General features: G+C 41.8%; 1 protein-coding gene across 1 annotated transcript; it reads right to left on the bottom strand.

Annotated features, from left to right (window-relative positions):
• Positions 1 to 7107: 7107 nt before the first annotated feature.
• Positions 7108 to 20249, bottom strand: LOC136695136 (uncharacterized). Its single transcript, XM_066668975.1, has 3 exons — positions 19995 to 20249; positions 15260 to 15341; positions 7108 to 13167 (listed from the first exon to the last, which is right to left on the bottom strand). Exon 3 carries the CDS (start codon positions 13097 to 13099, stop codon positions 8207 to 8209), a length of 4893 nt encoding a protein of 1630 aa, XP_066525072.1. The 5' UTR covers positions 13100 to 13167; positions 15260 to 15341; positions 19995 to 20249; the 3' UTR covers positions 7108 to 8206.
• Between the last annotated feature and the right edge of the window lie 1630 nt (positions 20250 to 21879).

Genomic DNA, 21879 nt, shown 5'->3' on the forward strand with positions numbered 1-21879 from the left:
TGAAAGTCAGTGGCAGAGATGGTATTCAAAAAAATATTCAATTGGATCAAGCCAGAGGACAAACCAGGGTAAATATCGAGCTTCGGGGGGGGGGGGAGGGGGGGGGGGTGCGCCACACATTCACTCACACACACACACCAACGGACACTTTTGAGTCGCCAATCCACCTACCAACGTGTGTTTTTGGACTGTGGGAGGAAACCGGAGCACCCGGAGGAAACCCACGCAGACACATGGAGAACACACCACACTCCTCACAGACAATCACCCGGAGGAAACCCACACAGACACAGGGAGAACACACCACACTCCTCACAGACAGTCACCCGGAGGAAACCCACGCAGACACAGGGAGAACACACCACACTCCTCACAGACAGTCACCCGGAGGAAACCCAAGCAGACACAGGGAGAACACACCACACTCCTCACAGACAGTCACCCGGAGGAAACCCACGCAGACACAGGGAGAACACACCACACTCCTCACAGACAGTCACCCGGAGGAAACCCACGCAGACACAGGGAGAACACACCACACTCCTCACAGACAGTCACCCGGAGGAAACCCACGCAGACACAGGGAGAACACACCACACTCCTCACAGACAATCACCCTGAGGAAACCCACACAGACACAGGGAGAACACACCACACTCCTCACAGACAGTCACCCGGAGGAAACCCACGCAGACACAGGGAGAACACACCACACTCCTCACAGACAATCACCCTGAGGAAACCCACACAGACACAGAGAGAACACACCACACTCCTCACAGACAGTCACCCGGAGGAAACCCACGCAGACACAGGGAGAACACACCACACTCCTCACAGACAGTCACCCGGAGGAAACCCACACAGACACAGGGAGAACACACCACACTCCTCACAGACAGTCACCCGGAGGAAACCCACGCAGACACAGGGAGAACACACCACACTCCTCACAGACAATCACCCTGAGGAAACCCACACAGACACAGGGAGAACACACCACACTCCTCACAGACAGTCACCCGGAGGAAACCCACGCAGACACAGGGAGAACACACCACACTCCTCACAGACAGTCACCCGGAGGAAACCCACGCAGACACAGGGAGAACACACCACACTCCTCACAGACAGTCACCCGGAGGAAACCCACGCAGACACAGGGAGAACACACCACACTCCTCACAGACAATCACCCGGAGGAAACCCACGCAGACACAGGGAGAACACACCACACTCCTCACAGACAACCACCCGGAGGAAACCCACGCAGATACAGGGAGAACACCACACTCCTCACCGACAGTTTAAAACCTAATTGTTAGGGTGTTTCTGTGCCATTTCATGTTCAAGTTCAAGTTTATTGTCATTTCAGCAGTATACAGTGTTTACAGTACACAGTGAAACGAAATAGCGTTCCTCCAGGACAAAGGTGCTACATAAAACAATACACAACATTAAGGTGCAACTAGTGCAAAGCTAGTACAACATAAAACAGTGCACACGCATTAAAGTGCAAAAGACATGGCTAAGAAAATACAAAACAATATCCATACAATACAATACAATGGGAGGGGGGGGGGGCTGAGGGAGAGAGACACTGCAATTTAAAGTGTTGAGTAATGCAATAACGCAAAATGAATAAATAAACATTAAAATAAAATATTACATTCTTGAGTCAGCAGTCGATGGCTCTTGTTGTAGGAAACAATTTTATTACTTTATGTTTGTGGACAAATATCCTTAAATGATGATTAGTAAAATTAAGCATTTATATGAATGACTAACCAGCATTAAATTTATGTAGCATTTACACATGTAGTAAACATTTTAGATTCTGCACGACTAACTGGCATGATGACTCACGTGATATTTACACCTTCTTAATTCTTAAACCTGTAACCTTGAACAGACGTGCACTTTAGGCTTTTAGCACACTGACATCAATCACAAGTGTTAGTCAGGAGGGCTGAAGTGTAGGGGCATGCTGTTGACCTTGAAGTGCATTAGTGTCTCCCTAAATTTTCCTCATGGGAGAGGAGGCTTGGGAAAGAAAAGGTCCATTGTCAGTCGGGCTATGATGAATGTTTTTGGGGTCACGGGATGCATGTGAAACTTGCACGCGAAGAGCTGAGTAATAACATGTGAAATTATGCATATTAATATATGCTAATCAGCCAGACACGCCTCACCAGCAGGGGACACGTCATATGGGGTATAACTGTGGAGTCAGATCTGGGAGAGGTCAGAACTTTACGTGGAAGGGGCATTAAACTTTCTCATGTATTAGTTCTCCTGGATCCAGTATTGTTAAATAAATACTTTGATTTGCTTTGAACTTCACTCGACTGGTTTCTGCGACTCTTCTGGAACGAACACGTCTCCCCGAAGAGGGAGGGTGTATTTTGGACCTTTTGGAGATTTTCTAAATTTTAATTACTTTGAGAACGGTCCAAAAGAACATTTTTATCTTCACTCTTCACAGATACAGCATTCGTAGAAAGTAGCATCATAATAGCGCCAGATTGTTTTTACTGAAATCTAAAGATGAAAAATAAAAGTTTCAATTAGGACTAGGAAATACACATAAAATTATAAATTACATATTGTACTTTACTTACGGGGGAAGAGCTTCATCATCAGTGGATGTGTTCAAGTAGGAGGTGTCTCCAGTTCATAACTGATTTGGACGCTTGACTAAAGAGATACGAAAATTTTCATGAATAACATTATAAAATACATATTATATATATATATATATATATATATATATATATATATATATATATATATTTACTTACCCTAAGGACTTAGTCTTGGAGCTTGTAAAATATTAGCTTCTAAAAATAAATAAATAAATACATAAAATATTTTTTAAATGAAATATAAAATAATATTCTTAAATTAATCTTATTTTCCGTGATAAATTACAGAATGTCAGTTCTTACCTGTAGATTTTGGTTCCTGTCCGAGCTGTACGTCAGTGTGTAATGTATAAATTTTGAGAGCTAATGAGTATAGAACGCCGTTGGGCTCAAAACGTGTGAACACATGCGCCTTAACACGTTATTAAAATTTCGCATGTTAACACATAAAATTTTGTCGTGATAACGTGACCAAAAATGACACGTTTACACTCTTCTTAAAGTTTTCGCCAATGGGAGGCCTCAAATCCGGGCGTACTTACATATTCATGATAAGATTTACATCACACACTGTAGCTGACATGAAACATAAATCCTTTCTGAACGTAGTCCCTACGTTTCATCTGAATTATTCATAACATAGCGAGCAAAGCACTGACCTATGGCTACGTTGAGCCCTACGTGAGCAGTGTGAAGACAGCAATATTAGTAAGATGATCCCCATAACAACTGGAAGTTTATTTTTCACAATAAAAGTCTCTGGTGTTTAATACCTTACCATTTGTAAACATGCATATTATTATATAACTTCATTCATAAGATGCTCTAAATCTTTTCATAATTTTATATCAAACAAACATCACTCTCACACTGTGTGTGACACATACAGAGGCAAAATTCATTCAGATTGATAAATGATATGCATTCTTTTAATAGCATACTGCTAAACAATACAGTGTCAATACAAACCCTTAGTGAAATTAACTTTTCAGATCCTCCTCTTTCTGTAAACATGTATAATATGTTTAAAGATATATTAATGTACTCATGTTTTATTTAATTACGTGTATCTACTTTTATATATACATTAAAAACTTATAGGTTAGTTTTTGAAGGTTAAATCTCCTTCAAAATGGATTTGAACAAAAAATCTGAATTAAAAAATGGCATTTTTTCAGCAATAAATTCTGTGGTGGTTGAAGTGAGGGGTTTATATATATATAAACAAACGTTCAACAATATAATGTATTATATTTAAATATGTATAATGTTTATACAAAATCTCATAAAAAACATTGTTCAGAACATTAAACACTGGAATTTCCGTTATTTGGTAAGTTAAGGCTTTATGTTGTTTCAGCAGTAACGCAATTAACCAGTAGGTGACAGTAAAGAATCATGATTCACGAAAAACACATACGCGTATTCACAACGCGTTAACACGTAAATACCTTAGCGTGTTAACACGAAATTATACGCTACGTGTAAACACGGAGAATCCAACACGTTTAGAGACCAACGGCGTTCCATACATAAATAAACTCCTAGATATACTGAGTCACTGATCGTAAACTATCTGACGTACAGCGAGGAGGGGGTTTTGGGGGGGGGGGGGGGGGGGCAGCGTTAAGACATCTTCAAATGTCATTTTTATCAAATGAAAACAGTATGTTTAGACCATTTTTTGAACGGGGGAGAAAATTAATGATTGTAAAACCATTTTTAATCGCTAAAACACTATTAATCATTTAGAACTTGGAGTTAAAAAATTATAATTTTACTGTGTGTGTGTATCGTGACCGTTTGGTGCGGGTGGGAGACCATTGGGGCGATTCCTGTAATGAAACAGCGCGTGCGCGTATGTGTGTGCGCGATAAAGAGGGGGGGGGGGTGTTCGCTTATGTATGCGCGCGATAAAGGGGTTCATCGTGCAGGGGTGGTAGATCGTTAGCGATTATCGTAGGGCGTGTGCGCATGAGAAAGCGTAGGTCGTGACTTGGTACCTGTGATAAAACAGAGCGTGTGCGCGCATGTGTGCACGATAAAGGGGGGGAGGGGGGTGTCGCGTATGTGAGTGCGCGATAAAGGGGTTCATCGTGTGGGGGTGGTAGGTCGTTAGCGATTATGGTAGCGCGTGTGCGTGTGAGAAAGGTAGGTCGTGACGGGAGTGTGGGGTGTTCTCCCTGTGTCTGCGTGGGTTTCCTCCAGGTGACTGTCTGTGAGGAGTGTGGTGTGTTCTCTCTGTGTCTGCGTGGGTTTCCTCCGGGTGACTGTCTGTGAGGAGTGTGGTGTGTTCTCTCTGTGTCTGCGTGGGTTTCCTCCGGGTGACTGTCTGTGAGGAGTGTGGTGTGTTTTCCCTGTGTCTGCGTGTGAGGAGTGTGGTGTGTTCGTGGGTTTCCTCCGGGTGCTCCGATTTCCTCCCACAGTCCAAAAACACACGTTGGTAGGTGGATTGGCGACTCAAAAGTGTCCGTAGGTGTGAGTGTGTGTTGCCCTGTGAAGGACTGGCGCCCCCTCCAGAGTGTATTCCCGCCTTGCGCCCAATGATTCCAGGTAGGCTCTGGACCCACCGCGACCCTGAACTGGATAAGGGTTACAGACAATGAATGAATGAATGAACTCTTGTGGTAAAATATCATTTTTTTCCCCACTTAATCCATTTCAAGGTTGTGTTGGCAACAGGAAAATGAAGAAGCCCAGGTGTTTCTGTCCAGCACAGCTTCCACCACCTCCCCCAGGGTGAGAGAAACAGTATATCTTTTTACTCTTCTTAGTCTCCCCCTCCCCATCTCCTCTTTGCACAGAGGTGATAACTGTCCCTTTATCTTGTCCTCTCCTTTCTTCATTTGTACCCTTTTATCTCACCCTCCTCAAACCGCTCTTCTTCCTCCTATTCCCTTCTCCCACTTCTCCAACGTATACAAGGCCCTCTTCCTAAAATATTTGGTGCTATACTGGACTGGGCACGGGGTGAACCAGGTATAGACTGTACTAGTGACCAACTGATGACCAACTGATGCTTTAATGCATGCATGTGTAGAAACCCCAGAATCTGACCCTCCATTCTCCAACCTCCAGAAAACCCAGTGACTGACTATGATCGGTCCAGCTGTAGTCATACACGACTCTGTGTATGTGTAAATAAACTCCAGTCTCCTGACTTTCTTACAAGGGGCAAGGAGGAACCCCCAAAGCCAGCTGGGAAATATAATCCCTCCAGCAACCCACCAGATTACTGCCACTTGTATTCACAATCTGGTTTTTTCAGTCATCACCCGAAGCTCATGACCACGTGACGGTGGGAACACAGACTGACCCCAAAACTGAGAGCTTTGTTTTATGGCTCAGCTTCAGTTTTCCGATCATGATCCAGGACAGTGTCCACATTCATAGAATTATTAACTCAACCACAGGACGAAGATCCACTTCTTATAAAGGCTCACCAATTAGTCAAACATGTGGTAATTAGATACTCAGGAGGTTAAAAGGTGCATATCTGGGGATTGATGGATAGAGAGGATTGTGGTTATCAGAGATGTCAGTGTTTCGTCCTGCTGTTTACCTCGGGAAGCCCTGTCTGTGCTCCCTTTTTTAGATACGCTGTTTTAATGAGGTCTGCTGGAGCTACGATGCACACTCTAATCTATCTTATAATGTTCAGTCACCCAGAATCAAATATCAGACCTGTGTACCTTTCCCTGCTGAGCACTCCTGTCCGTCCGAGGTGTGTGTCCTCACCTGCCTGTCGTTTGACCAGCTCTGACCATGAGACAGCACCAACACGTCCCTTAGATCATGCTTCATCTTTCTGGATTCCTGCTCCGGAGTGTTTTACAAGCGACTGAGAATCTGACTTCTGTAACTGGGCTTTGACCAAAATTGTTCACTCAACTGCTTCAGACTGTCCTTTTTTTACACAGCAATTTATGCATTAGACAGATAGACCCTCATAAGATCTCTATAATGCTTCATGTGTATTGTTTTCTGTTTAAAAACTGCCATGTGTCTACACACGGTGTCCACCAGAGGAGGATGGGTTCCCCTGTAGATTTCTACCTACTCTCAGGGACTGGGGCTCACATGGGGCTAGGACCCAGAATCGTATAAAACTTTTCTGTGACGAAACCAGTTGTAAACATTGTTCTATAAATAAAGCTGAATTTAATAATTCAAGTCGCCTCAGTGCCCTGATATTTTACAAATAAACCATTAATTACATTTGCTCAGAAATGGGAAAGAACCCTATTGTTCTCTAAAGAATTAAATTAGCATTAGCATTCTCTAAAGAATTAAGTAGCATTAGCTACCTAAATTAACATTTAGATGAAGTAATGAAACAACATCTTCTGGTAACTATCATCAAAATCACAGAGGGCTTTTCCTGCTTGAAGCAGTTTTTTATGATTATTTAAAAAAAAAATTAATTTTATTATTATTGTAGAAATTTCCCTTTTATTTTTGTCACCAAAAATTTGACTTCTATTACAATGTTAGTCAAATAACAGCACAACAGCATTTCTCCAAAAATGTAAAAAATATATTGTAAAAAAGACAAGTAACAACAAAATACAGCTTCAACAACACAGCAGCAAATGTGTAAACTTCAAAAACAGGATTTAAACATACAAAATATTACAGGTTTATTCACATAGCACCTGGAATACAGAAATACTGTGTGTCAGAAACTGGAAAGACTGTATTCATTCATTCAAAAACATTCATTTCTGACGGTGTAAGGTTTGATGAATACAGTGTGGGACCAGCCTCGTTATTAGCTTCAAAGGAACACTATGTAGATATTTTTGCCTTGAAATAACAGCTTCAAAAATCACAGTGACGTTCCATGGAGCTGTAATATGGAGAACAGAGCCTCTGCGGCCGATACTCCAAGTTCAAGCATTGCAGAAACCACACTGTGTACATTCTGGAGGAGGGAGAGAAACCACCCCTTTCCCTCCCCCTTGTTTTCAGGACAGTGCCGTGTTACACTCTGCAACTGTAGGTGAAGCCCAGGAGCAAAAACACCAAATCTTACGTAGCGTGCCTTTAACGCTAATGAAGTTATTAATTACAGGATTTTTAGAAAGGCATTACTGGCCTATAGACTAAGAACAACTGCTACAGACTTATTTGTCCCAGACAAACATCTAAGTAATGCACAATATTGGAATCATATCAGTACAGACTTATTCCAGCATAAAAATACTTTAATGTGTAATTCTACAAAAATAAACAGATCAACCAGAACATTAGAAGGACTTCTACATAATAATGAAATACTTTTGCAAGTGGAACCAATTTTAGTTAATTTTTTTTCCATTTTTATCAACATACATGTCCTTGTAGTTATCAACATTAGCTCAAAAACGTCCACGTCAGTGTATCCCTTAAATATATTTGACTTTTAGGGTCCAAGCTTAAAGTTCTCACATAGTGAGTACTTCGTGATCAATGTGTTGAAGCACATTTCTGAAAATCTATGCACAAGCCAAATAATCAGTAACTGTAGACTCCAACTTTTTGGGAACTTGTGTTTTCTTCTGTACTCTTCAGGCCTTTTGTTAAGAATCAGAATCTGAATCAGAAATACTGCACCGCTTTGGTTTTCTCTGAGATTTGAATAGAGCTCTCTCTTTCATTTTTTGTTTCTGCATTTCTATTCTTTTCATGAGCTCCTTCTCACACTCTTTTCTGAATTTCTTACAGGAAGTGGAATTTGTTTTTGGCACAAATGAGTTTCTCCACTGGTTGTAGACCTTTTCTTTGGCTGAAGGCATGCTGCTGTAGTTCTTCCCAGAGTTATCAGCAGCAGAAACTGTGATGTGAACAGGAACGGAAGGGAATTTTTGGCAGTCTTGGAATCGATGAAAAAAATCTCTCTTACAATCCCGGGACCCATACAACAAAAATTTAACAAGCTTTTTGTTTTTATTTTGCCCGGCTTCTTTTAAAGGGTCTAGGTCGTGATGTTGACTTGCAGCTGACTTCTCAATGACTTTTGATGCATGAGGCTTAATAGAAAATGTTTTCTCTTTACAATTAGCACCAGTTTGAGTGAAGCGTTTGGTCACTTGGATTGTGGTCTTAATTGGAGGCCGTTTTTCTTCTTTACCACTTTCTTTTCCTTTCCTTTTAACTCTGGACCTATGCCCATCGACAGTAGAAGCAGAGCTCTGAACTCTAGAATGCTGTTTATGGGAGCCAGTCTTCACCATGCCCAGTCTGAAGAGATCATCATCAACTTTGGACTCTCCCAGTGTTTTGGAGTGCTTCCGCTTTTTACATGGAGGATGCTTTGATGAAGAGTTGCTATGGATAATTTTTTTGGTCAGGGATGGCCTCACTTGTTGTGATTGTGGGGGGGCCTTCGGCAACTCTACTCCAGGCTTTTCACTCTCAAGGGAAACAGCTCTAGTTGGTTCTTGAACTGATCGTATTCTTGGTACACTTGGTTCAACAGGGGCTATTGTCATTTCACAATCATTAACCCGTGGGTTAAACACGACTGCGTCACTAATCCTGCCAGTGACTGGACATGAAGTCTGCACGGGATCTTGTGTTTGCTCACCAGGCTGTGGACTACTTCTCTCATCAAGTGGTTTTAAAGGGATTGTGACTGGAGATTCATCCTCATTTTGAGTGGACTGAGAGTCATCCAGGTTTACATCAAGCAAAGGTGTCTGTTCCCAACACTTGGTGCAGAAATGAACATCATCCGAGATTATATCAGTCACGTGAGGGCAAGTGAATTTGACACGAACAGGTGGTGTCACTGCTTTAGTAGACAGATTGTCCGGCTGACTGAGAGAAGGCATGTTTAGTGGATGTTTAGTGGAATGCTTCAGTTTGTTGCATTTGTTGAAGATTTCTTTGGCACCATCAGGTGAGAGAACTATGAAGTCAATCTGCAGAGAATCACTGGAGCAGTCTGCATCAGAAATATTTTGTTTCTCACAGCTGTTGCCATCATTTTCAAGTGGATCAAAATCACTTAAAAGTAATGGAGAGGCAGAAATTTCTGTAGGCGTTTGGTCGTTGCCAGTTTGCACCTTTTGTTCAAGAAGATCACTAGGGTTGGACTTTGGGATCAAAGGTGGGGACACCACATACTTTCCTGAGTCTTTGTGGTCTTTGGTTTTGTATTCTTCTTTTTGGATGCTCTTAATCTGTCCACCTGACATCTTGGTTTCAGGCACTACATCTGGTCTATGATCTACAGGACTCAAAGTAACAGTCTCTGATGTAGCCACTGATAATTCCTTTTGGGTAGACACAACCAGGTCCTCAGCATCAGTTCCAATGGTTTGTACCAAGCTATCAACAGAATTCACAGGAATGTTCTCTGGTGTTTCCATTGATGCGTCCGTTTGCATGGACACAACCAGGTCCTCAGCATCAGTTCCAATGGTTTGTACCAAGCTATCAACAGAATTCACAGGAATGTTCTCTGGTGTTTCCATTGATGCGTCCGTTTGCGTGGACACAACCAGGTCCTCTGCATCAGTTCCAATGGTTTGTACCAAGCTATCAACAGAATTCACAGGAATGTTGTCTGGTGTTTCCATTGATGTGTCCGTTTGCATGGACACAACCAGGTCCTCAGCATCAGTTCCAATGGTTTGTACCAAGCTATTAACAGAATTCACAGGAATGTTCTCTGGTGTTTCCATTGATGCGTCCGTTTGCGTGGACACGTCCAGGTCCTCTGCATTAGTTCCACTGTTTTGAACCTCATGGTCTACAGAACTCAAAGCAATATCCTCTGATGTTGCCACTGATGATTCCTTTTGGGTGGACACAACCAGGCCCTCAGCATCATTTCGACTAACCTCAACAAGGTTACTGGCAGTATTCACAGGATCAAACTTCCCCCATGTAAAGTCATAGTTGGAAAGAGGTTCAGCAAGGACCTTATCTATATCTGCTGGCATTCCTTCAATCTTCCACCATGGCCTGAACTGAGCCGGCGATGTTACGTCGCTTTCCAGAATACGTAAAATTGGTGAAAGCTTTCTAAAAACTTCAGGTTCAAGGAATCGAAATACTACATCCTTGTCTTCTTTCATACCAAATTCATACACAGAAGATGATATTGTTTGGATAGTAAAAGTCCGTAAAAATTTCATCAGGTTTCTAACATCTCCACCCCAGTAAAGATCAATTATACTCTGCCTAGCATCTGCTGGTGTCTTCTTTTCTGTCTCTGAAGAAGCAGCATCTAAAGACTTCACTAAATCTTGAAGTTTCTCCAGAGTAAAATCAGTCATTGGAGCCATGGACAAGTCAAATTTAGCTTCATCTGAAGAAGTTTCAACATTTGGGTTATTACTTTGCTGTGATGGATTTTCTACTGTAAGGTCATTAAGGCACAAAGGGGCTTGAGGTATTACAGAGATTTCAGAATTGGGAATGTTACAAGTTTGAGAGCCAAGCGTTGGGGTCTTTTCAGGTCTAGGCATCTCACAGCTGTAGGTGTCGGCTGCAGGCCCATTTCCAGACTTGATACTTTCTTGGATCTGTGGTAGTGGTACAGAGGCTATCTGAGTATGCTTTTCCCTGTTCGCTCCAGAAAGACTTGCTGCTTTTGTATCTGTTGCCACACACTCGCTATAGTTACCAACAGACCAGACAGCACCTATCTTAAATGGAAGGCTGTTATCAGCACTTTTGGGATAATCTTCCTCCTGCCCTTCCATCTGCTGGGGTTGCTGGACAATGGGTGGAACTAAAGCGGTTGCCCTTCCAACTTGTCGAACGGCTCTCTTCAGTGCTATGACCAGATCTAGGCAGTCAGCTGGGTTGGTACAGTACTCTATTTCTCCTGGACTCTTGTCACTCATCTGAAGATTGCCCTTTTCAGTCTGTAATCTTTCGAACTGTGCTCCTTCAACTGTTCTTTCAACACTTGTAGCTTGCTCAGTATCCAACGCCCCTAGTCTTTTGGGTGTTGTGCCTGCCATTTGTATTACTCCCTGACTTGTGCTTGGATTAACATTTTGGTTTGAAACAGGAGTCTGAGAAAGGTCTGCTACAGTGGTAGTATGACCTTCTATCGTCTGCCGGGGGCCACTTCTGTCCTCAGCAGCTTGAGCTCTAAAGCTTCTACTGGTAGTGGATAGAGGAATGTTATCAGCCTCCTGCAGCAGTAAATCCACCAGAGAGACTCGGGTATAGTTGTTGGATCTAGAATCAGCAGAAAGTGGTGCTTGACTAGCGGGAGAAGAACGAGACAATGAGGTATCTTTGCTCCTAGTCAACACACTCACTGTGCCATTGGATAGCTGCCCTTGTGGCTCTGTGTTATACTGATGTGCAGGAAATGAAGGGACACCATTATGGCAAGATATAGGTGCAGTGTTGACGTATGGCGTTGCTTGCCTCTTCTTTCTTGTTTTATAAATCTGTGATTGGGCTTTGTGCTGAGGTACACTTGCTTTCCAAGAGACTGTGTTTGGTGAGCCGTTGGGAAAACTGTTGCTCTGGTTCTGAGCAACACTGATGTTGTGTGTTCTGTTTGACGAAGTCTGGCACTGATTTAATGATTTTGAATTTGGAAACAAATTTACATTAGGGGCTGCCTGGCTTTTTCTAATCATATTTTGATTATTCCAGTATCCAGGGGGCTGTGCTGGTGCAGTGGGGACTTGAGATGCAGCAGAGGGCCATGGAGCAGGTTCATGTGAGGCACCATTTCTAAACGTATCCATCTGATTCTGATTAACATGAACTCTCTGAACTGGTTGCATCTGTTGAAACTGTGCCGCACCATTTTGCCAAGGAGGTCTGAACGAGACTCTGACATGGACCTCAGGAGATCTGTAAAGCGACTGATTCTGAGGGCCAGTCGATCTCACCTGAGGAGATTGGCATGACTGCAAATTAGTTGAATGTAAACTGTGATGTCTATTGCTTAACGCAAGATGTTGAATATTATTCGACTGGATTAATGTCCTTTGTTCCACATTGTCATACAAAATCTGTGACGTATGTCGAGGCTCACCACTATTGACAGTCTGTAGAATGTCACACAAATTATTCCAAGTGACAGAGCTGGTCTGCGAATTAGTTGAACCTGAGCTGGGCTGGGACGAAGTGCTGAAAGACTGTCCATTGTTTAACGCATGCTGCTGTTGGTTATTCCACTGGATTACTGTCCCTTGTTCCACATTGTCATATGCATTCTGTAATGTAGGTCCAGGCTCAGTACTACAGAGCGTCTGTGGAGTGTCATAAAAATTATTCCAATTGGCATGGCTTGTCTGCAGATTTGCTGATCTTGAATTAGACTGAAAGGACGAGCCGAAGGGGTGTCCACTGTTTATTCCAAAAGATTGAGCAGCGTTCCTTTGGTGTACATTGTAATATCCACTTTGTGACGTAGGCCCAGCGTGCCTCATACTGGAAGCCTGCTGTAGACTGGGCGGCAGGCTTCTCTGCGCATAAGACGAGGTCATTGCGTAAGCTCGTACTGTGATAGCTGACCTTAGCTTGTCGCCTTTAGAGTTATGAAGCAGTGACAATCCTGAAAAATGGTAACAGACAAAAACAATTAACAAATTACATAGTCACAATTATAGGAGGCATGCAAAATGCAATTCAGACTATTAATATGGTGTTTTGGTTGTAAAAATAACGAGAATAATGTAGTAGAGTAAGGACAAAATAGGCTAACCTTCAAATTTATCAATTATTCAGTTCACAGGACTGAAGAGGGATCTGGATCTCTCTAGCAATCTCTGCTCTAACATCAATGGTTTTACGACGGCCATAAACCATCCCCCAAACCTTGTGGCCTTGGGTCTGTGAATGATAGCCCAGGCAGACAGACGGAGACACGGCTCTCCCCACATGAGATACTGAGATAATGAGCGGGGGGGTGGGGGTGGGGGGGGGGGCAGGCCTTATCAGCAGAGAAATCGAGACGGCCCTTTCTTTCAACTCGTTTTTCCAGATGACACCGCTCTCACCCCAGGGAACCCAAAGATGCCGTTAAAAACTTTCCAACACTAAAATTCCCATGGGCAACATCCACTATACACCTCAACCAAAACAGCAGAACTTCACGTAATGAACAGATTCATATCAGATACGATGAGGGGATTCTTAACTTCATCAAAAGCAACTAGTAAAAATTAAAACTTGGAGAAGCAAATGTGTATCAACAGTTCCCTCAAAAGGACTCTCTGGAGCACAACACAGACACCAGCTATTTATAAAAACATTGCTTAAGGTCTTAAAAAGAGAATTTAAGTCTGTGACCTGTCTCTGTCAGGACCAGTGAGATACAGCTCCACGCAGCTAATTGAAAGCTAAAACGTCCAAATAAATACGATTGTTTACAGTGTTAACGCCTGGATTCTTATCTTCTGTACTTTATAAATATTCATAATGAGATATGCACATGTATAATAACAAACATTGCAAGCGTCCCAGAACTCCCACACGGATGCATACATCTCTAGTCTGAGGATGAAGTGCGACTCTGAGGGTGAATTGGTTCAGATTCTCAACAAGAATCCAGATTCAGATTTGGCTCTAAAAAATCATTAGCCCAAAACTAGACTCAGCACACACCCAGCAACCCGAAGGTAGTCGTTCATACTGATTAATATTCACACAGTGCAAGGACAGAAATAAGACACAGACCACAGAAGACCTTTAAAAAAAGCACAAAACTGCACAATAACAGAGTTTGGGTTTAAACATAATTCAAGGTCAACATTCGTGCCGCTGTATTTGTGTAGTTTTATTTTATTTATGATTTTGTGGGTTGTTCTTTACTGGACATCAACAACTATTTCACTGTCACTACTGTTGTGAAAAATAATTTTATTACTTTGTATTAGTGGACAAATATCCTTAAATGATTAGTTAAAATTAGAAAGTATAATTACATATTCATTGTATGAAACCTTGTATTCATATGAATGATTAACCAGTATTTTAACCATGCATTTAAACAGTTTAGAATCTGCACACTAACTGACATGCTGACTCAGTGTTTACACCTTTCTAATTTCTTAGATCTTTTAACAGATCTGCACTTAGGCTTGTAGTATAAATTCCAAGTGTTAGTTAGGACAGTTGAACTTTAGGGCATCTCAGTGACCTTAAGTCCATTAGTGACCCCTCTGAATCTTGGTGACAGAAAAGGAATGTGGGTAATAAAACCTACAGAGTCAGAAGGGCATGATGAGTGTTTTGGGGTCACAGGTGCATGTGAAACATGCACGCAGAAACCTGAGTACTAACATGTCTAATTATGCATATTAATATATGTTAATCAGCCAGAAACGCCTTGCCAGCAGGGTATACGTCATTTGAGGTATAAAACTGTGGAGTCAGATGGGAAGGTCAGAACTTTGCGTGGAAGGGCACTAGGTTACGTTTCTTATGTATTAGTTCTCCTGGTTCCAGTATTAAAATAAATACTTTGATTTGCTTTGAACTTCACTTGACTGGTCTTTGTAAAACTTCCGGAACGAGCACGCCTCCCTCAGGAGAGAGGGTGTATTTTGGATCTTTTGGAGATCTTCTAAATTTTAATTACTTTGGGAACGGTCCAAAAGGAACATTTAATTCTTCACTACGTATGAAATGTGGGTGTTTCTTACCATGTTTGTTTGGGCCCTGTGTGAGGAACGGTTGAGATTCTTTGTTCTGTCACTGTCCCGTCTTAAAGGCATGCTTGAAAATCTAAATGGGGAAAAAAAATGAGTCAGAGACTGAAATAAACAGTGTTTTTAAGACCTTTATGGCTTTCCTTACAGACTTTCAGGCTCTTGTTAATTGTTATCTCAGAGATGTATCTGGGCTTGTAACTAGCCAAAGATCTGAAGAGAAATAGCCCCAAAAAAGAGAAAAATTAAACCTCCATTTAGTCCCTAAATGTCTCCCATTTCTTCTCTATTTTATCAACACTCATTATCTTTATTAACCCATAAGAGCCCGTGGTGACGTGTCTCACACAGCCTTTATAACGTCTGGACAGTTCCCTGGACACTGATTTAAAGCGAAGAATAAAAATGTCCCTACGTAACATTTACTGAACGTCCTGGATGCAGTCACATGACAGTGTGTGAATGTGTGGCTTCATTTGATGATGTGCTTGGGGAGGACGCAGAGACCATAGAAATGCTAATTTTGAAAGTTTTTTTTTTGTTTCTAAAAGGTGTGTTCAAACCTTTTCAACCAATCAAAGGCTTTAGTCACCTACACTATGTTGTATACAACCCATTTCAAGAACACAATGTTGGAATACAGGTTATAAAATGGTGGTTGTGGTGTTTATGGGACACAAATATAATTGCAGAACGTAGCAAGAAATGTAAATGTTCCGTGTTGTTTCTTTGGTCTGTTTTTATTTTTTATGGTGAACGCTGTCTGGGCTCTCGTGGGTTAATAATTCTCCAAATTTAATCAATATAAACAAGGCCTAAATAAGTCACCAATCTCCATCAACACCATCAAACTTTCTGGTTTCTGCAGTCAACAGTTTTCTAGATTATATTCAGTAGGAATTTATGTGGCTTATATTGTGTGTGTGTGTGTGTGTGAAATACAGTGGTAACACCCTAGCAACCGCACCGCTTAGGATGATGTAAAAATGCAAATGAATGTTCTTAAACGTTTGTTTGAGGATGTTTCCGGTTAGAATCTGCCGCATGACTCTGTCTGACATTTGATTCAGATAAAAACATGTCTGGGTTTGTGTCTCTGCAAATAGAAAGGAGAAGTGGGGATCTGCACATTCTGGTGCATCCTGTCTGGTGTCTGTGTGACAACAGGCTGACCTCACTCTCTCTGTCACCCTTTGTTCTTTACATCGTATTAAGAATACCTCGTATCATGTGGTACCACGCTGTTCCACACAGCATTCTCTTTTTTTTCCTACAGAGTTCATGCCCAAGTCAAGTGTCTCTCTATACATAAGACTCTTCTGTTTAAAACAATCAGATGTCTCTCTATTATTTGCGACAGTCACAGTCTAGTGCAGTAGTGTTAGTCTAGTGCAGTAGTGTTAAGTCTAGTCTAGTGCAGTAGTCTTAGTGTAGCACAGTAGTGTTAAGTCTAGTCTAGTGCAGTAGTGTTAAGTCTAGTCTAGCGCAGTAGTGTTAGTCTAGCGCAGTAGTGTTAAGTCTAGTCTAGCGCAGTAGTGTTAAGTCTAGTCTAGCGCAGTAGTGTTAAGTCTAGTCTAGTGCAGTAGTGTTAGTCTAGTGCAGTAGTCTTAGTCTAGCGCAGTAGTGTTAAGTCTAGTCTAGTGCAGTAGTCTTAGTCTAGCGCAATAGTGTTAAGTCTAGTCTAGTGCAGTAGTCTTAGTCTAGCGCAGTAGTGTTAAGTCTAGTCTAGCGCAGTAGTGTTAAGTCTAGTCTAGTGCAGTAGTGTTAAGTCTAGTGCAGTAGTGTTAAGTCTAGTCTAGTGCAGTAGTGTTAAGTCTAGTGCAGTAGTGTTAGTCTAGTCTAGTGCAGTAGTGTTAAGTCTAGTCTAGTAGTGTTAGTCTCGTGCAGTAGTCTTAGTCTAGCGCAGTAGTGTTAAGTCTAGTCTAGTGCAGTAGTGTTAGTCTAGTCTAGTGCAGTAGTGTTAGTCTAGCGCAGTAGTGTTAGTCTAGCGCAGTAGTGTTAAGTCTAGTCTAGCGCAGTAGTGTTAAGTCTAGTCTAGCGCAGTAGTGTTAAGTCTAGTCTAGCGCAGTAGTGTTAAGTGTAGTCTAGCGCAGTAGTGTTAAGTGTAGTCTAGCGCAGTAGTGTTAAGTCTAGTCTAGCGCAGTAGTGTTAAGTCTAGTCTAGCGCAGTAGTGTTAAGTGTAGTCTAGCGCAGTAGTGTTAAGTCTAGTCTAGCGCAGTAGTGTTAAGTCTAGTCTAGCGCAGTAGTGTTAAGTCTAGTCTAGCGCAGTAGTCTTAGTCTAGCGCAGTAGTGTTAAGTCTAGTCTAGTGCAGTAGTGTTAAGTCTAGTCTAGTGCAGTAGTGTTAAGTCTAGTCTAGTGCAGTAGTGTTAAGTCTAGCGCAGTAGTGTTAAGTCTAGTCTAGTGCAGTAGTGTTAAGTCTAGTGCAGTAGTGTTAAGTCTAGTGCAGTAGTGTTAAGTCTAGTCTAGCGCAGTAGTGTTAAGTCTAGTCTAGCGCAGTAGTGTTAAGTCTAGTCTAGCGCAGTAGTGTTAAGTCTAGTGCAGTAGTGTTAGTCTAGTCTAGTGCAGTAGTGTTAGTCTAGTCTAGTGCAGTAGTGTTAAGTCTAGTGCAGTAGTCTTAGTCTAGCGCAGTAGTGTTAAGTCTAGTCTAGTGCAGTAGTGTTAAGTCTAGTCTAGTGCAGTAGTGTTAAGTCTAGCGCAGTAGTATTAAGTCTAGTCTAGCGCAGTAGTATTAAGTCTAGTCTAGTGCAGTAGTGTTAAGTCTAGTCTAGCGCAGTAGTGTTAAGTCTAGTCTAGCACAGTAGTGTTAAGTCTAGTCTAGCACAGTAGTGTTAAGTCTAGCGCAGTAGTGTTAAGTGTAGTCTAGCGCAGTAGTGTTAAGTCTAGTCTAGCGCAGTAGTGTTAAGTCTAGTCTAGCGCAGTAGTGTTAAGTGTAGTCTAGCGCAGTAGTGTTAAGTGTAGTCTAGCGCAGTAGTGTTAAGTGTAGTCTAGCGCAGTAGTGTTAAGTCTAGTCTAGCGCAGTAGTGTTAAGTCTAGTCTAGCGCAGTAGTGTTAAGTCTAGCACAGTAGTGTTAAGTCTAGTCTAGTGCAGTAGTGTTTTATGGACTGGAGTACATCATGTGGCAAACGTTTCATACACAAAATGTGGCAAGTAATGAAAAGTTCAAAGTTCAAAATTAAAAAAAGATCATTTTTTAAAATAAATAACATTTCCTGAACATGTCCATTTTTAGCTGAAATCTGAGCAGGAATTGAATTTCATTCAGAGTGGTGTGGTGTGGAATAACTGACTGTAGAGACCCAGATTTCTTTACTCTGGTGGTGATAGGAACCCGGGGTCGAGATTTACCGTCCCAAACCACCCTTGAACCGACACGTTCCTTCAAAAATGTTTTCTGTGATTTGGGTGTGGAGAAGGAACCAGACAAACTTCAAAATTCATTAGTTTTCTCTGATTCTGGATTTCTCTAGCACTAATTTCACTCCACCACATTGGAGAGGGGGCTCCAGACCTGACCGTGTGTTGTTTATTTCTGCTTCACAAGTGGGAGGAGTGAAGAAGAGTAGGAATTTAATACCACTCTGGGTTCTCTGAATCTGTGTTTTCAAGAAGCTGCACTGACCAGTATTTGCTGAAGGCCCTGGGGTTGGGCTGGTCTCAGTAATTTGGCTTTGGAGTTAAAAGAGCCAGGATAAAAAGAAGTGAACATCAATAAAAGATGCCTAACCTTTGGAAAGTTGGCCATTCTCTGGCAGCACAAACAAGGCGGAGCTGCCGGGGCCCTTCCCACACTGATATTAGAAAATAAATAGATGAATTTATTGAATGAACTCACTGATACAGGTGATCAAACTTTCTTTGCGACAGTGGAAAATATAAAAATAAATAACTTGTGCTTTTCTGCCATTTATTGAGTCAAAGACTGAATACTTTTGTCTTTAGGTGTTATATTCTTTCATAACGTGATATTGTTGAAAGGCATGATTTGCAAAAAATAAAACTACTGTCATTTTAAGATCATTTTTTAAATACCACTGATAATAATAATAAATAATAATAATAAAACAGCACAATCTGACAATTATACCACTTTAAAAAGCTATGAAATTTAAATGATTAAGAATATTCAGACACAGGAACTGGAATATAACTTAATATTTAAATATCATAAATAATAGCAACATAAACAAAATAAAACCAATGTTTTCAAGAAAACGATGAATGAGGAGCACAGGTCATTGTCTGTTTTTCTGACACCGTGATCTGGTTAAAACAACACAAGGTAGTATTCATACCTTAACCTTACAGCTTCGAAATCATTGTGACGTCATACGGTTAGAGGCGGGAAGGGAACCAATCCCCTCCCGGCTCTTGATTTCAGGACAGTGCTGTAAAGAGGGAGTTACATTTTTGCACCTGTAGGGGGAGCCCAGGATCAAATCTGACTTCTTATTGCTTTATGATAACGGCTCTCCCTCACAACACTCCCAGAAAATAAGGACAGACTGCTGGGTAAATCGATTAAATAAATTGTGAAATAGTGATAAAAGTGTTGTGGAATGTAAGAAAATGTGCGATATTCAACCAGGTGATTACAGCCAACAGCACCATGAAAAAGACCTAGAACGTTATAAAAGCTATATATTAAATATAATGCAAAACAAACTGAGAGAGCCCTTCGGTTTCCCGGTGTAAAAACAGAGAGAAACTGTCTTTAAAAATAAACTCACCAACTTCTGTCCTTCCCGGAGAACGCAGGAAAACGAGGGGAAACTGATGGCGGAATTCCTCCATAAACACTCCCCGAGTCTGAACCGTGCGGAGACTCCCGAGAAAACAGCTCGGGAACCGGACCGCTGCTTTAAACACTCCCTGGAGGAGCTCTGCTTCTGCCCTCGCCCCTTCAGCTTCTCACCCCGCTACTGCTGATAACTCCACATCCAACACCCACACCTCTCTCCACTACTGCTCCCTGCAGAGCCAAATGTCCAGTGGGTGGAGTCGGTGTGCTGCCTCTCGATATCTCCTCTATGCGCATGCTCAGACCCCCATTTTAAAATTTTTAAAAAATTCTCCACAAAGCTCCAAAACTATACATGGTAAATTAAAAAAATATACACATATAAGGCAGTGTACGTCTAAGTGTCTCCTACTTAGAAGCACATTCTGACAGGCTGCTTTTATTCTATCGAAATATAAAACCTACTTTTTTATTTAGGTGACAATAGTTATAAAAATACATTAGCATGCTAGCATACTTCGACAAGGTAGCACAACTCAACACAACACCTTCACCTCCTCCAGGCTGGAATACTTGGGAATGGCAGTGAAGTATATAATACATCTCCACATATAGTTTCTGGGTCCTTGGGAGTGGAATGTTAAGTACAGTATATTTTTATGGAGGTCAGAGGTACCCCAGCTGTCTCTTCCCATTCCTGCAGGTAGTTTATTGTAAACAAGAGTCATATACTAAGACCTTATATGGACAGAAAACAACCTACATTTAAGTGGGGAGAGAGAAGAGACGAGACTTGGGGGCTGTGAGAAAAGTTCACGTTAATAATAATAATGCGAAATCAGCATCACGCCAGCAGTAATTAATGATGTATTTAAAACCTGCATTAACAATTACTAGCACTGCAGCAGTATTAAGAATTATATTCAAACGCTTGCAAATGATATTAGAATAAGAGTGTGTTTACTAGCAGTATCGGGAAAAAGACGTGGGGTGAAGAAAGTGCAGAGGCAACTGCATCCAGACAGGGAACGGAAACTCAGAACCAAGTGACGTGGGGCAACAGGAAATAAACACGGCATAGGTGACATTTCGCTGACGACAGAGGCACAGAAAGTGTGAACAGTTGTTAGAAGCCCCACGTTTTATTTTGTAAACAAGCGTCAGAAGTGCAGAAAGAAGGCGTTTGATAAGAAAAAAAAAGTGTGAGACATTAAAACAACGTGTGGTTCACACCAGTGCTGTGGTTGGAAGGCAATGCCGCTGCACAGGAGGGGGTTTGCTTATATAATCGAGTGTATGTGACATACTCTTCGAACTCCTAATGAGTGAACATCGTTCCCAGAGAGCTCTTTACAAATAAACTTTTTATTTGTGGTAAACCTCTGATGTTCCGGGTCCTTATTCCTGCATCCCAGAGAAAACGAAGGCGCGAGTGTTATTGTGGATGATTTAAAGGGAAACACCCAACAGCGCCCAAATTGGATCTTCTCTTTTCAGCCCCAGCCAATGACTGCTTCTTTCTGCTGCAGTGGTCAGTGTTTTTATTGCCTTCCTATAGGAATGTCCTCTGACTCCTAATCTTTTCAAGAGTGTTGCTGTTGACCTGGAAACCGGCCGCACATCAGTCTTCCAGTCTCGCTCTGTAGCTTCTAATGCCAAGTCTCAGCTTTTGCCTTTTAAAAGCTTCTTCCACTGAATCTTCCCAGGGAATTGTCAGCTCAATGAGGAATGCATGGCGACAGGAAATTGACCACAAGACCACATCTGGGCGCAGATTGGTTACCCCTAATTCAGGTGGAAACATCAGTCTCTGGCCCAAGTCAACCCTCATTTCCCTGTCCCTGGCTCTTTTCAGTGGGCTTTCTTTGAGAGGA

Source organism: Hoplias malabaricus, chromosome 4, assembly GCF_029633855.1.
Source record: "Hoplias malabaricus isolate fHopMal1 chromosome 4, fHopMal1.hap1, whole genome shotgun sequence".
NCBI classification, from domain to species: domain Eukaryota; kingdom Metazoa; phylum Chordata; class Actinopteri; order Characiformes; family Erythrinidae; genus Hoplias; species Hoplias malabaricus.

Excerpts from the sequence above, each read along its gene's own strand:
- LOC136695136 (XM_066668975.1), bottom strand. The coding sequence starts at position 13,099 with ATGACCTCGTCTTATGCGCAGAGAAGCCTGCCGCCCAGTCTACAGCAG.